Raw genomic sequence first — 15986 nt, forward strand, 5'->3', positions numbered from 1 at the left:
ATAGCAGAGGCGGTGTGTTCTATAGCAGTGAGGCGGTGTGTTCTAAAGCAGAGGCGGTGTGTTCTATAGCAGAGGCGGTGTGTTCTATAGCAGAGGCGGTGTGTTCTATAGCAGAGGCGGTGTGTTCTATAGCAGTGAGGCGGTGTGTTCTGTAGCAGAGGCGGTGTGTTCTAAAGCAGAGGCGGTGTGTTCTATAGCAGAGGCGGTGTGTTCTATAGCAGAGGCGGTGTGTTCTGTAGCAGTGAGGCGGTGTGTTCTATAGCAGTGAGGCGGTGTGTTCTGTAGCAGAGGCGGTGTGTTCTGTAGCAGTGAGGCGGTGTGTTCTATAGCAGTGAGGCGGTGTGTTCTAAAGCAGAGGCGGTGTGTTCTATAGCAGAGGCGGTGTGTTCTATAGCAGAGGCGGTGTGTTCTATAGCAGTGAGGCGGTGTGTTCTGCAGCAGAGGCGGTGTGTTCTGTAGCAGTGAGGCGGTGTGTTCTATAGCAGTGAGGCGGTGTGTTCTATAGCAGAGGCGGTGTGTTCTGTAGCAGTGAGGCGGTGTGTTCTATAGCAGAGGCGGTGTGTTCTATAGCAGTGAGGCGGTGTGTTCTATAGCAGTGAGGCGGTGTGTTCTGTAGCAGTGAGGCGGTGTGTTCTGTAGCAGTGAGGCGGTGTGTTCTATAGCAGTGAGGCGGTGTGTTCTATAGCAGAGGCGGTGTGTTCTATAGCAGAGGCGGTGTGTTCTATAGCAGTGAGGCGGTGTGTTCTAAAGCAGAGGCGGTGTGTTCTATAGCAGAGGCGGTGTGTTCTATAGCAGAGGCGGTGTGTTCTATAGCAGAGGCGGTGTGTTCTATAGCAGTGAGGCGGTGTGTTCTGTAGCAGAGGCGGTGTGTTCTAAAGCAGTGAGGCGTTGTGTTCTATAGCAGAGGCGGTGTGTTCTATAGCAGAGGCGGTGTGTTCTATAGCAGTGAGGCGGTGTGTTCTATAGCAGAGGCGGTGTGTTCTATAGCAGAGGCGGTGTGTTCTGTAGCAGTGAGGCGGTGTGTTCTATAGCAGTGAGGCGGTGTGTTCTATAGCAGTGAGGCGGTGTGTTCTATAGCAGTGAGGCGGTGTGTTCTGTAGCAGAGGCGGTGTGTTCTAAAGCAGAGGCGGTGTGTTCTATAGCAGAGGCGGTGTGTTCTATAGCAGAGGCGGTGTGTTCTATAGCAGTGAGGCGGTGTGTTCTGTAGCAGAGGCGGTGTGTTCTAAAGCAGAGGCGGTGTGTTCTATAGCAGAGGCGGTGTGTTCTATAGCAGAGGCGGTGTGTTCTGTAGCAGTGAGGCGGTGTGTTCTATAGCAGTGAGGCGGTGTGTTCTGTAGCAGAGGCGGTGTGTTCTAAAGCAGAGGCGGTGTGTTCTGTAGCAGTGAGGCGGTGTGTTCTATAGCAGTGAGGCGGTGTGTTCTGTAGCAGAGGCGGTGTGTTCTAAAGCAGAGGCAGTGTGTTCTGTAGCAGAGGCGGTGTGTTCTATAGCAGAGGCGGTGTGTTCTATAGCAGAGGCGGTGTGTTCTGTAGCAGTGAGGCGGTGTGTTCTATAGCAGTGAGGCGGTGTGTTCTGTAGCAGAGGCGGTGTGTTCTATAGCAGAGGCGGTGTGTTCTATAGCAGAGGCGGTGTGTTCTATAGCAGAGGCGGTGTGTTCTGTAGCAGAGGCGGTGTGTTCTATAGCAGAGGCGGTGTGTTCTATAGCAGTGAGGCGTTGTGTTCTGTAGCAGTGAGGCGGTGTGTTCTATAGCAGTGAGGCGGTGTGTTCTATAGCAGTGAGGCGTTGTGTTCTGTAGCAGTGAGGCGGTGTGTTCTATAGCAGTGAGGCGGTGTGTTCTATAGCAGTGAGGCGGTGTGTTCTGTAGCAGTGAGGCGGTGTGTTCTATAGCAGTGAGGCGGTGTGTTCTATAGCAGTGAGGCGGTGTGTTCTATAGCAGTGAGGCGGTGTGTTCTATAGCAGTGAGGCGGTGTGTTCTATGGCAGTGAGGCGGTGTGTTCTATAGCAGAGGCGGTGTGTTCTGTAGCAGTGAGGCGGTGTGTTCTATAGCAGTGAGGCGGTGTGTTCTGCAGCAGAGGCGGTGTGTTCTGTAGCAGTGAGGCGGTGTGTTCTATAGCAGAGGCGGTGTGTTCTGTAGCAGTGAGGCGGTGTGTTCTATAGCAGAGGCGGTGTGTTCTATAGCAGTGAGGCGGTGTGTTCTATAGCAGTGAGGCGGTGTGTTCTGTAGCAGTGAGGCGGTGTGTTCTGTAGCAGTGAGGCGGTGTGTTCTATAGCAGTGAGGCGGTGTGTTCTATAGCAGAGGCGGTGTGTTCTATAGCAGAGGCGGTGTGTTCTATAGCAGTGAGGCGGTGTGTTCTAAAGCAGAGGCGGTGTGTTCTATAGCAGAGGCGGTGTGTTCTATAGCAGAGGCGGTGTGTTCTATAGCAGAGGCGGTGTGTTCTATAGCAGTGAGGCGGTGTGTTCTGTAGCAGAGGCGGTGTGTTCTAAAGCAGAGGCGGTGTGTTCTATAGCAGAGGCGGTGTGTTCTGTAGCAGAGGCGGTGTGTTCTGTAGCAGTGAGGCGGTGTGTTCTATAGCAGTGAGGCGGTGTGTTCTGTAGCAGAGGCGGTGTGTTCTAAAGCAGAGGCGGTGTGTTCTATAGCAGAGGCGGTGTGTTCTATAGCAGAGGCGGTGTGTTCTATAGCAGTGAGGCGGTGTGTTCTGCAGCAGAGGCGGTGTGTTCTGTAGCAGTGAGGCGGTGTGTTCTATAGCAGTGAGGCGGTGTGTTCTATAGCAGAGGCGGTGTGTTCTGTAGCAGTGAGGCGGTGTGTTCTATAGCAGAGGCGGTGTGTTCTGTAGCAGTGAGGCGGTGTGTTCTATAGCAGTGAGGCGGTGTGTTCTGTAGCAGTGAGGCGGTGTGTTCTGTAGCAGTGAGGCGGTGTGTTCTATAGCAGTGAGGCGGTGTGTTCTATAGCAGAGGCGGTGTGTTCTATAGCAGAGGCGGTGTGTTCTATAGCAGTGAGGCGGTGTGTTCTAAAGCAGAGGCGGTGTGTTCTATAGCAGAGGCGGTGTGTTCTATAGCAGAGGCGGTGTGTTCTATAGCAGAGGCGGTGTGTTCTATAGCAGTGAGGCGGTGTGTTCTGTAGCAGAGGCGGTGTGTTCTAAAGCAGAGGCGGTGTGTTCTATAGCAGAGGCGGTGTGTTCTATAGCAGAGGCGGTGTGTTCTGTAGCAGTGAGGCGGTGTGTTCTATAGCAGTGAGGCGGTGTGTTCTGTAGCAGAGGCGGTGTGTTCTAAAGCAGAGGCGGTGTGTTCTATAGCAGAGGCGGTGTGTTCTATAGCAGAGGCGGTGTGTTCTGTAGCAGTGAGGCGGTGTGTTCTATAGCAGTGAGGCGGTGTGTTCTGTAGCAGAGGCGGTGTGTTCTAAAGCAGAGGCAGTGTGTTCTGTAGCAGAGGCAGTGTGTTCTGTAGCAGAGGCGGTGTGTTCTATAGCAGAGGCGGTGTGTTCTGTAGCAGAGGCGGTGTGTTCTAAAGCAGAGGCGGTGTGTTCTATAGCAGAGGCGGTGTGTTCTATAGCAGAGGCGGTGTGTTCTGTAGCAGTGAGGCGGTGTGTTCTATAGCAGTGAGGCGGTGTGTTCTGTAGCAGAGGCGGTGTGTTCTATAGCAGTGAGGCGGTGTGTTCTATAGCAGAGGCGGTGTGTTCTATAGCAGAGGCGGTGTGTTCTGTAGCAGTGAGGCGGTGTGTTCTATAGCAGTGAGGCGGTGTGTTCTATAGCAGAGGCGGTGTGTTCTATAGCAGAGGCGGTGTGTTCTATAGCAGAGGCGGTGTGTTCTATAGCAGAGGCGGTGTGTTCTAAAGCAGAGGCGGTGTGTTCTATAGCAGAGGCGGTGTGTTCTGTAGCAGAGGCGGTGTGTTCTATAGCAGTGAGGCGGTGTGTTCTATAGCAGAGGCGGTGTGTTCTGTAGCAGAGGCGGTGTGTTCTATAGCAGTGAGGCGGTGTGTTCTATCGCAGAGGCGGTGTGTTCTATAGCAGTGAGGCGGTGTGTTCTATAGCAGTGAGGCGGTGTGTTCTATAGCAGTGAGGCGGTGTGTTCTATAGCAGAGGCGGTGTGTTCTATAGCAGAGGCGGTGTGTTCTGTAGCAGAGGCGGTGTGTTCTATAGCAGTGAGGCGGTGTGTTCTATCGCAGAGGCGGTGTGTTCTATAGCAGTGAGGCGGTGTGTTCTATAGCAGTGAGGCGGTGTGTTCTATAGCAGTGAGGCGGTGTGTTCTATAGCAGAGGCGGTGTGTTCTATAGCAGAGGCGGTGTGTTCTGTAGCAGTGAGGCGGTGTGTTCTATAGCAGTGAGGCGGTGTGTTCTATAGCAGTGAGGCGGTGTGTTCTATAGCAGTGAGGCGGTGTGTTCTATAGCAGTGAGGCGGTGTGTTCTATAGCAGTGAGGCGGTGTGTTCTATAGCAGAGGCGGTGTGTTCTATAGCAGAGGCGGTGTGTTCTGTAGCAGTGAGGCGGTGTGTTCTATAGCAGAGGCGGTGTGTTCTATAGCAGTGAGGCGGTGTGTTCTATAGCAGTGAGGCGGTGTGTTCTATAGCAGTGAGGCGGTGTGTTCTATAGCAGAGGCGGTGTGTTCTATAGCAGTGAGGCGGTGTGTTCTATAGCAGTGAGGCGGTGTGTTCTATAGCAGTGAGGCGGTGTGTTCTGTAGCAGAGGCGGTGTGTTCTATAGCAGTGAGGCGGTGTGTTCTATAGCAGAGGCGGTGTGTTCTATAGCAGTGAGGCGGTGTGTTCTATAGCAGAGGCGGTGTGTTCTATAGCAGTGAGGCGGTGTGTTCTATAGCAGTGAGGCGGTGTGTTCTATAGCAGTGAGGCGGTGTGTTCTGTAGCAGAGGCGGTGTGTTCTATAGCAGTGAGGTGGTGTGTTCTATAGCAGTGAGGCGGTGTGTTCTATAGCAGAGGCGGTGTGTTCTATAGCAGAGGCGGTGTGTTCTATAGCAGTGAGGCGGTGTGTTCTATAGCAGAGGCGGTGTGTTCTATAGCAGAGGCGGTGTGTTCTATAGCAGTGAGGCGGTGTGTTCTATAGCAGAGGCGGTGTGTTCTATAGCAGAGGCGGTGTGTTCTATAGCAGAGGCGGTGTGTTCTAAAGCAGAGGCGGTGTGTTCTATAGCAGAGGCGGTGTGTTCTATAGCAGAGGCGGTGTGTCATGTGTTCTCTGCACATTTGCTGAGTGTTTCAGTATTTTCTGCAGGTTAAACGGATTAAAGGCTTGGCCCTTTCCTCTCTGCACTGTCTGAAACTCTGAGTACGGATTTTCTGAATATTCCAGCTTTCGCTATATTTTTGTTCTGTCGTCACTCAGTCACCCTCTTGCAAAAACCGATTTGTTGCTTCTCGCCTCCAACAAAAGCTTTGTGAAGGAAGTGGAACACTGAGTTCTGCAAACTTGGTCAACCTTCTCGCAATTGTTTTTCCACGTCTTTACTCTCGAGTTTATGGGGGGGATGGAACCAGCACAGTGGCTGATTCTGCAGCTCTGAGCTGACGCGAGCGCTACATGTTATGGAGAGAGTCACTTGTTGCTGTTAGTAACCTGGAATCACACAGGCTGCTGTTCCATTGTGCTCCCTCTGGCTCCTGGCCACCTGTCTGCTGTCCTTGTCTCTCACATTCGGTGAAGCACCACCCATGTCATCAAACTCATTCAGTATAATCAGAGGTTTAGTGTCACAGGACTCGAGGGATCTGACTGGCTCCACATTTAGTAATAAACAGCAGGCAGTGTGTCCTTCACACACGCACCAGTACAGGGACTCAGGAATGAGGAGACAGTTTGTGTTCTTTGGAAGATTAATGGTGTGCTTTGACAGTGGATGAGCTGGACTGGAGGAAATGTGTGTCACAGAACTGCTGGAGGTACAGTAACTAACTTTAGTGAAACCAATCTGAAATTCAGTAGCCCGGAATCACAGAAAGGGAGATTACTGCAGTGAGAATTGTGCTACAGAATTAAACTGCGGGGAGGGATGGTTAAAATCACTGTGAGAGACTCCGGAATAGTACTGGAAATAATTGAATGTGTAGTTTGCAAATTGGAGAATAAAACTGCAGAATAAATCGGTCTTCGGGAATTTAACTTAATTACCTGTAAAGACTCGCATTCCAACCATTATCTTGCAATTGTGTCTTTGTCTATATATGCCGTGTTTGTGAAACCTACCTCACCACTCACCTGAGGAAGGAGCAGCGCTCCGAAAGCTCGTGATTCCAAATAAACCTGTTGGACTTTAACCTGGTGTTGTGAGACTTCTTACTGTGCCCACCCCAGTCCAACGCCAGCATCTCTGCATTATGGCAATTTTCTGTTTAAGGAATTTGCCATTGGGACAATGTCACTTTGGGAACAGGCATGTTGGCAGTATTTTTTTTCTATCTGTTGAATTTTTAGAAATTTGATTTTAAATAATTGAAATTTCCAAACTTGGCACTTTGTTTTTCTGGATTTCCAAAATGAAGAGGTCTTGTGGCACAGAAACCACAAGAGCCAGAAACTGCGGGTTCAAGTCCCACCCCAGGACTTGCTGGTCGAGGAAGGAGCAATCATAGCGCTGCCAAACCAGTTGAGTGTCAACCTGCAAAATCCTTCCAAACACTCGCCAATGGCTGGCGGTAAGAGGAGAGAGTGTCATGGCTGGCCATGCTTGATGGAGAGTGGCTCCCTACAAGCTCTGGTGACAGACTAATGACCTGTTCCAGGAAAAATTCACTCTGGGAGGTCTGCCTTTGTACACCACCAGGTGCGGGAAGAGAAACAACAACAACCTTTCCAGCGACGAATCAATTTGAGCTCTTGTGCCATTGAATGAAATGTTATGAACTGTTGGGGATTCTAGAAGCAGGCAGCAGGAGGGCAGCGATATGATGAAGGAAGATGCCGAGGTTTAGACTGCATCAGAATGGTGTTTCGAACACACTGTGTCATTGGAAATTAATGAAGTTAGGGGAGATGGAGGTATTTAATAGAGGCTCTCGAAATGGTGGCTTTTGATAGAAGAAATATGGAGAAACTGGAAAATGGACAAGCAGAGGTCACAGATTGAAGGTAATTGGCAAAAGAGGGGGTGATGAGTTTTTTCATACAGAGAGTTGTTGTGATCTGGAATGTGCTGCCTGAAAGGGCGGTGGAAGAAGATTCAATAATAAAGAGGGAATTGGATAAATACTTGAAAAGGAAAGCAAAGAGATCAGGGCAATGGAGATAGAAACATAGAAACTAGGAGCAGAAGGAGGCCATTCGGCCCTTCGAGCCTGCTTGCCATTCATTATGATCATGGCTGATCATCCAATTCAATAGCCTGATCCCGTTTTCCCCCCCATATCCTTTCATCCCCTTTGCCCCCAGATTTACATCTAATTGCTTCTTGAAAACGTACAATGTTTTGGCCTCAACTACTTTCTGTGGTAACGAAGTCCACACATTCACCACTCTCTGGATGGAGGGAGGAGTGAGACATTAAAAACTTTGGACAGGAACCACATGTAGGAAGAAAGACTTGCATTTCTATCGCACCTTTCACAACCTCAGGACCTCCAAAGAGCCTCACAGACAATTAGGTATTTTTGAAGTGTTGCCACTGTCATAATGTAGGAAGCACAACGAACTGTGCACAGCAAGATCCCAAAAGCAGCTGCGTGATAATGACTCGATGATCTATTTTTAGAGATGTTGGTTGAGGGATAAGTATTGACCAGGACGACGAGGAGAACTCCCTCGCTCTTCTTCAAAGTGGTGCCCATGGGATCTTTTACATCTGGCTCAGAAGGCAGATGTTGCCTCAGTTTGAGGGATGCCCCCTCTGACAGTGCTGCACTCCCTATATTGCACTGTGAGTGCCAGCCTGGATGATGTGCTCAATTCCTAGCAGAGGTGTATAGCCTGTTGACACAGTCTTGTTGATGTTAGCTGTTTATGTAGGGGAATGTGTAGCTGTTTGTGTAGATGCTGGCTCTCATTCTCAACCAGTTACAGGGGTTGGCAACGTTGTTCTAGTTAGTTTCTCAGGATTCAAATCGATGCTGTGTAGAATGGGCAGCACAATGGCACAGTGGTTAACACTGCTGCCTCACAGTGCCAGGGACCCGGGTTCGATTCCCGGCTCGGGTCACTGTCTGTGTGGAGTTTGCACGTTCTCCCCGTGTCTGCGTGGGTTTCCTCCGGATGCTCCAGTTTCCTCCCACACTCCAAAGATGTGCGGGTTAGGTTGATTGGCCATGCTAAATTGCACCTTAGTGTCAGGGGGACTAGCAGGGTAAATATGTAGGGTTACGGGAATTGGGTGGGATTGTGGTCGGGGAAGACTCGATGGGCCGAATGGCCTCTTTCTGCACTGTAGGGATTCAATGAAATGCTGAACTTCAACTGACTGTCAGAAAACAATCTACGTGTGTTTAATTGTTAATGTGGGAGTTCATTATCACTTCTAATGATTTGTTCTAAACTATTAAATTATTCTTCCTCAGTCTCATATAACCCACCGACAAAAATAATCATCTTCCTTAGATTGATGCTGTTGTCATTCCTGCTGAGAGGAGTTGAGATTGCGAGGTGTTTTGGGGAATTATTCAGGGGAGGAGAGTTAAGTGTGACACGAAAGCAGAAACCTCATTCTCAACAACAACATAATCTGTTGTGCTGAGCTGTAAGAAAGATACTCGGGGTGTGTGACTGGAGTTTCAAGGTGTTGATGTCTGTAATTCCATCAAACTCTTTATAACAAAGCTCAGGTTCCTATTGTAGGAGCACATTCTGATCCAGTGACTGACAGGAACATGTTTCAAAACAGACATCATCGACATCTGAACAGTCCACACCGGTTGGTATCTGTGATATTCTACAAAGGCCAGACATTCTCATTCATTGTAACAGAGTGGCAAATCATCGATTCTTCCAAATGTGAAGCTAAACCTTGAAGCTCCTCGACTGTGAAACATCTCAAACCCCTAAAATTACTAAGACTCAAATTTCCAATACTCATCCTTGGATTCAAATCCCTCCATAGCCGCCCCTCCTCATCTCTGTGATCTCCTCCAGCGAACCTGACCTCCGAGATCTCTGCACTCCACCAATGCTGGCCCTTCTCAAACATTCCCGATGTTAATCATTCCACCAATGGCAGTTCTGCCTCTAGTTGTCTGGGGCCTAAGCTCTGGAGCTAGAGTCATAGAGTTATAGAGGTTTACAGCATGGAAACAGGCCCTTCAGCCCAACTTGTCCATGCCGCCCTTTTTTTAACGGCTAAGCTAATCCCAATTGCCCGCATTTGGCCCATATCCCTCTATAGACATCTTACCCATGTAACTGTCTAACTGCTTTTTAAAAGACAAAATTGTACCTATCTCTCCCGAATCATCTCCAGAAACCTCTCTGCCTCTACCTCCCTCGCTTCCTTTAAGACACTTCTTAAAATCTGCCTTTTTGACTAAGTTTCTGGTCCTAATGTCTCATCATTTAGTTCAGTATCCAAATTTTGACCCAATCAATGCATTTTGGGAGATGTTATTAAAATCTTTGTATAAGTGCAAGTTGTAATGTAAAGTTGAGACTTATATTTTGCTCTTTTCTTGTGGGTGGAGCTCAGAAACAGGAAGGGCGCAGTCACTATGTTGGGGGTGTACTACAGGTCCCCCAACAGCCCAAGGGAAGTGGAAGAATGGATATGTCAGGAGATAATGGATAGGTGCAGGAAAAATAGGGTTGTTGTAGTGGGAGACTTCAATTTCCCTGGTATAGACTGGAAATCGGGTAGGGCTGGGAGTCTGAATGGGGAGGCATTTGTAAAATGCGTACAGGAAGGTTCTTTGGAACAATATGTAGATAGCCCGACTAGAGAGGGGGCGATACTGGACCTAGTACTGGGGAATGAGCCCGGTCAGGTCTTCAAAGTTTCGGTAGGGGAACATATGGCAAATAGTGACCACAATTCTGTTAGCTTTAGGATAGTGATGGAAAAGGATAAGTGGTGTCCCAAGGGTAAGGTGTTGGATTGGGGCAAGGCTAATTTTAGTGGGATGAGGCAGAAATTGGCAGCTGTTGATTGGGAGAGGCTGTTTGAGGGTAAATCCACATCTGGCATGTGGGAGTCTTTTAAAGAACAGTTGTTGGGGCTGCAGGATAGGCATGTGCCTGTAAAAAAGAAGGATAGGAAGGGTAGGATTCGAGAACCGTGGATAACCAGGGAAATTGAGGGATTGGTCAAAAATAAAAGAGAGGCGTACGTTAGGTCCAGGCAGCTAAAAACGGAGGGAGCTCTGGAGGAATACAAAGAAAGTAGGAAAGAACTCAAACGAGGAATTAGAAGGGCAAAAAGGGGTCATGAAATGTCCTTGGCAGACAGGATTAAGGAGAATCCCAAGGCATTTTATTCATGTTAGGAACAAAAGGGTTGTCAGGGAAAAAATTGGACCTCTCAGGGACAAAAGTGGGGAATTATGCTTAGAGCCCAAAGAAGTAGGGGAGATCCTAAATGAATACTTTGTGTTGGTATTCACAAAGGAGAGGGATGTGTTGACTGGGAGTGTCTCGGAGGGGAGTGTTGACCCATTAGAGAAAATCTCCATTACAAGGGAGGAAGTGTTAGGTTTTTTAGGGAATATAAAGACTGACAAATCCCCAGGGCCTGATGGAATCTATCCAAGGCTGCTCAGGGAGACGAGAGATGAAATCGCTGGGCCTCTGACGCAAATCTTTGTCTCGTCACTGGACACAGGTGAGGTCCCAGAGGATTGGAGGATAGCTAATGTGGTTCCTTTACTTAAGAAGGGTAGGAAGGATAACCCAGGAAATTATAGGCCGGTGAGCTTGACGTCCGTGGTAGGGAAGTTGTTGGAGAGGATTCTTAGAGATAGGATGTATGCGCATTTAGAAAGGAATAAACTCATTAACGATAGTCAGCATGGTTTTGTGAGAGGGAGGTCATGCCTCACTAACCTGGTGGAGTTTTTTGAAGAAGTGACCAGAATGGTTGACGAGGAAAGGGCTGTGGATGTCGTCTATATGGACTTTAGTAAGGCGTTTGATAAAGTTCCTCATGGTAGGTTGGTGCAAAAGGTTGGATCTCATGGGATAAAGGGGGAGGTGGCTAGATGGGTGGAGAACTGGCTTGGTCACAGAAGACAGAGGGTGGTAGTGGAAGGGTCTTTTTCCGGCTGGATGCCTGTGACTAGTGGTGTACCGCAGGGCTCTGTTTGTGATTTATATAAACGATCTGGAAGAAGGTGTAACTGGGGTGATCAGTAAGTTTGCGGACAATACGAAAATGGCTGGACTTGCAGATAGTGAGGAACATTGTCAGAGGCTACAAAAGGATATAGATAGGCTGGAAATTTGGGCAAAGAAATGGCAGATGGAGTGCAATCCAGATGAATGCGAAATGATGCATTTTGGTAGAACTAACGTAAGGGGGAGCTATACAATAAATGGCAGAACCATAAAGGGTGTAGATACGCAGAGGGACCTGGGTGTGCAAGTCCACAGATCCTTGAAGGTGACGTCACAGGTGGAGAAGGTAGTGAATAAGGCACATGGCATGCTTGCCTTGATAGGATGGGGCATAGAGTATAAAAGTTGGGGTCTGATGTTGCGGTTGCATAGAACGTTGGTTCGGCCGCATCTGGAATACTGCGTCCAGTTCTGGTCACCACACTACCGGAAGGACGTGGAGGCTTTAGACAGAGTGCAGAGGAGGTTTACCAGGATGTTGCCTGGTATGGAAGGGCTTAGTTATGAGGAGAGATTGGGTAAACTGGGGTTGTTCTCACTGGAAAGACAGAGGATGAGGGGTGACCTAATAGAGGTGTATAAAATTATGAAAGGTATAGATAGGGTGAACGCTGGGAAGCTTTTTCCCAGGTCGGTGGTGACGTTCACGAGGGGTCATAGGTTCAAGGTGAGGGGGGGGAGGTTTAACACGGATATCAGAAGGACATATTTTACGCACAGGGTGGTGGGGACCTGGAATGCGCTGCCGGGCAAGGTGGTGGAGGCGGACACACTGAGAACGTTTAAGACTTATCTAGATAGCCACATGAAGGGAGTGGGAATGGAGGGATACAAAAGAATGGTCTAGTTTGGACCAGGGAGCGGCACGGGCTTGGAGGGCCGAAGGGCCTGTTCCTGTGCTGTATTGTTCTTTGTTCTTCTTTGTTCTTTGTTCTTTTAGCAAGGCATGGATTAAATTACATATCTTATTCAAATATATTAAATTTTTCTGCTAATTACAACAGCAACTACTTGTAATTAATACTGAAAGTTCCCCTGTAATTCACTCACCATCCTTCCCTGTCATTGGGTCAAAATCCTGGAGTTCCCTCCCTAACAGCACTGTGGGTGTACCTACACCACATGGACTACAGCAGTTCAAGAAGACAGCTCACGCCACCTTCTCAAGGGCAATGGCCCAGTCAGTTGCCCATATCCAGCGGATGAACAAATAAAACAATGGAACAAAATGACAATCTGGTCAGTCTCACATTGTTGCTTATGGGGGAGTCCAGAATTAGGGGGTCATAGTTTGAGGATAAGGGGTAAACCTTTTAGAACTGAGGTGAGGAGAAATTTCTTCACCCAGAGGGTGGTGAATGCGTGTAATTCACTCCCACAGAAAGTAGTTGAGGCCAAAACGTTGTCTGATTTCAAGAAGAAATTAAATATAGCTCTTGGGGCAAAAGGGATGAAGGGATATGGGAGGAAGGGGGGGATCAGGGTATTGAATTTGATGATCAGCCATGATCAAAGTGAATGGTGGAGCAGGCTCGAAGGGCCGAATGGCCTCCTCCTGCTTCTAGTTTCTATGTTATGCACCAGTTGGCTGCTACATTTTCTTTCTTCTTGGGCTGTCCATCAGGATCGAGGCTGGTTTGCTTCCAGTCCGGTTTGCTGGGTTCTGAGATGTCTGATAGGTTCAGTGTGTGATCTATAGATTCTGTCGCCTGTGGGGCTAGTGGTGTTCAGAGGGTCAGTTAGCTGATTGTTTGCAGGTTTGTGCGCTTCCTCCAATTCCCCAACTTCACCTCTTCCTGTCCCTGATGAAGTCTCTCTCCGTGTTTGGTGTCTTAATGAACCTTCTCCATTTTGGTTGCTTACAAGTCAGGGTCTCCTCAGAGTCAGCAGGGATGTTTGACCTCTTTGGAGATGCTTTGGGGAGTGTTTCTGCTCGTCTCCTGGGAGTCTCCTGCCATGACCTAGTTCCAGGTAAAGCAGCTGCTTTGGGAGTCCAATCCTGCCAAACGGGACTGGTTTTGAGTGATTGGCGCCTCGATGCTGGGTGTGTTGACCTGGGAGAGGGCGCTGCTATTAGACCATCCTTCTTGGCACCGAGATTTGGTGAATGCAGCAAAAGCGCTGCTGGCGGTATTTCTCTGGGTTTTCACGTGTCTGCTGTAGGTTGTCCAGTCCCTGAAAAATTGCATTGGGGAATCGCGGCTGCCAGCTAAAGCCTGACCTCAGTCTCGGCTTTGAGATCCTGGTCTTCAATACTCTTCCTCAATTGGTCAAAGGCTGAGTTGGCACATTGGAAGTGTTGATGAATTTAATAGGATCTGTAAAATGATGAAAATGTTCGATTGAGTAGATATGGAGATGGTTCCACTTGTGGGGGAGACCAGAACTAGGGGGTCAACAATATCAAATAGTCGCTAATAAATCCATTTGTGAATTCAGGAGAAACTTCTTTACCCAGGGAGTGGGGAGAATGTGAGAGTGGGACTCACTTCTGTGGGAGTGAGAGCCATATTCTCCCCACTCCCCGTGGGAGTGACTTCCACATTCTCCCCACTCCCTGTGGGAGTGAGTGCCACATTCTCCCCACTCCCCGTGGGAGTGAGTCCCACATTCTCCCCACTCCCCGTGGGAGCGAGTTCCACATTCTCCCCACTCCCTGTGGGAGCGAGTCCCACATTCTCCCCACTCCCCGTGGGAGCGAGTCCCACATTCTCCCCACTCCCTGTGGGAGTGAGTCCCACATTCTCCCCACTCCCTGTGGGAGCGAGTCCCACATTTTCCCCATTCCCTGTGGGAGCGAGTCCCACATTCTCCCCACTCCCTGTGGGAGCGAGTCCCACATTTTCCCCATTCCCTGTGGGAGCGAGTCACACATTCTCCCCACTCCCTGGGTAAAGAAGTTTCTCCTGAATTCACGACTGGATTTATTAGCGACTATTTGATATTCTTGGCCCCCTAGTTCTGATCTCCCCCACATGTGGAACCATCTCCATATCTACTCAATCGAACATTTTCATCATTTTACAGATCTCTATCAGGTCATTCCTCAACCTTTTCCTTCAGTGGATAAAAGCCCCAACTTGTTCAATCTTTCCTGATAGTTATAAGTTCTCAGTTCTGGATATCATCTTTGTAAATCTTTTATTTTGCATCTTGTCCAGTAATTGTTTTGTGATACCATGCTTTAAAAGTTTAACGTCCCTGCTTTCCAACTCTAACCCCGTAGAAATGAAGCAAAGTGCTGGGTTTGTACTTGACTGCATTGTAGAAAAAACTAAAATATATTTTAAAGTCACGTTGCATCTTAATGCTTTACTTCCAGCCCACAGACTGATGTGAATCCACATGGAGAAGTACGAACACCTGGGGCTGGTGGGAGAAGGGAGTTACGGAATTGTAATAAAATGCAGGAACAAAGAAAATGGAAGAATTGTTGCCATCAAAAAATTCCTGGAGGACGATGATGACAAAATGGTGAAAAAAATTGCCATGAGAGAAATTAGGTTGTTAAAGGTAAGCTACCTCCCACATGTCAGACCATAACCAACAGCCACCTGACAGCAATAAAGGATCAACTTTCCTGCGATATGCAAAGGCAGAATGAGCCGGCAGAGAGTGACGGGGTTCTGGATCCACTTCCCCCATCGGCCGAGACAATGGCAGATAATCAGGGGATTAGGGGATGCAGTGTGAGTTGCAGATTGCCAGAACTTGATGGCTGATTTGGCACATTCTGCCACTTCATAGAATCCTGGAATCCCTACAGTGCAGAAGGGGGCCATTTGGCCCATCGAGACTGCACTGACAACAATCCCACCCAGGCCCTATCCCCATAACCCCACATATTTACCCTGCTAATCCCCTTGACACTAAGGGTCAATTTAGCATGGCCAATCCACCCAAAACGCACATCTATCAACACTTACACCCCATCATTGTTAATAGACCGACTCTCCATCTCATTGGCGAAGAATTGAAGAAGCACTGAGGAACAACCTTCATTAACTGCCAGGAACCATGGAGATTTAGCCAGTACAAGATAAGAAAGAAATTGAAAGTAATAGTTAGCATTAAACCATCATGAGCTGAACAGAAAAAAGGTAATTATTCCTTTTTGTGGGCATAAAGAGACATTGAATTGGAACAAGTCTTGTTGCCGAGAATTACTTGGAGCGCAGAAACACCATCATTCAGCTCAGCTGGTCCCTCTGGTGTTGATGTACATTCTCCATCATGACCTATCAGCATCTCCTGCCCTTCCTCTCTGTCACAAGTGCCAGCCTCACTCTAAATACATCTAAAATATTCACCGTAACTAATCTGCCTGAGAGCAAAGATATAACTTGGTTAAAAGCAAATCTCAAATTGCTGTAATAACGACCGATGAGGTGAAGGGGGTGGGAGGAAGGTCTTTGGGAGCATAATGATGGACTAAATGGCCAGATTCTGTTCTGTAAATATGATGTAATTCTACATTTCCAACTGTGAATTTTACTGGGACACAGCTAATACCTCACACTCCACAATGCGAGCACGAAACCTGTGATGAAGCACAGTCTCGAGGGACTGTCAGAGGTTCAGTACTGAGGGAGTGCTGCACTGTCAGATGGTCAGTACTGAGGGAGTGCCGCACTGTCAGAGGGTCAGTACTGAGGGAGTGCCGTAGTGTCAGAGGGTCAGTACTGAGGGAGTGCCGCACTGTCAGATGGTCAGTACTGAGGGAGTGCTGCACTGTTCGAGGGTCAG

At 48.5% G+C, this 15986-nt stretch overlaps 1 protein-coding gene across 1 annotated transcript in view; it reads left to right on the top strand.

The window, feature by feature from the left end:
* The first annotated feature begins 14585 nt into the window (after positions 1 to 14585).
* The window catches only part of LOC144501411 (cyclin-dependent kinase-like 2), a 54470-nt gene continuing 53069 nt past the window's right edge, over positions 14586 to 15986 (top strand). Inside the window, exon 1 of the mRNA XM_078225141.1 lies at positions 14586 to 14753. Within this exon, the coding sequence (XP_078081267.1) occupies positions 14586 to 14753 (168 nt within the window). The remainder of the gene's footprint in view (positions 14754 to 15986) is intronic.

This window comes from Mustelus asterias, chromosome 1 (genome assembly GCF_964213995.1).
Source record: "Mustelus asterias chromosome 1, sMusAst1.hap1.1, whole genome shotgun sequence".
In the NCBI taxonomy this organism is placed as follows: Eukaryota; Metazoa; Chordata; class Chondrichthyes; order Carcharhiniformes; family Triakidae; genus Mustelus; species Mustelus asterias.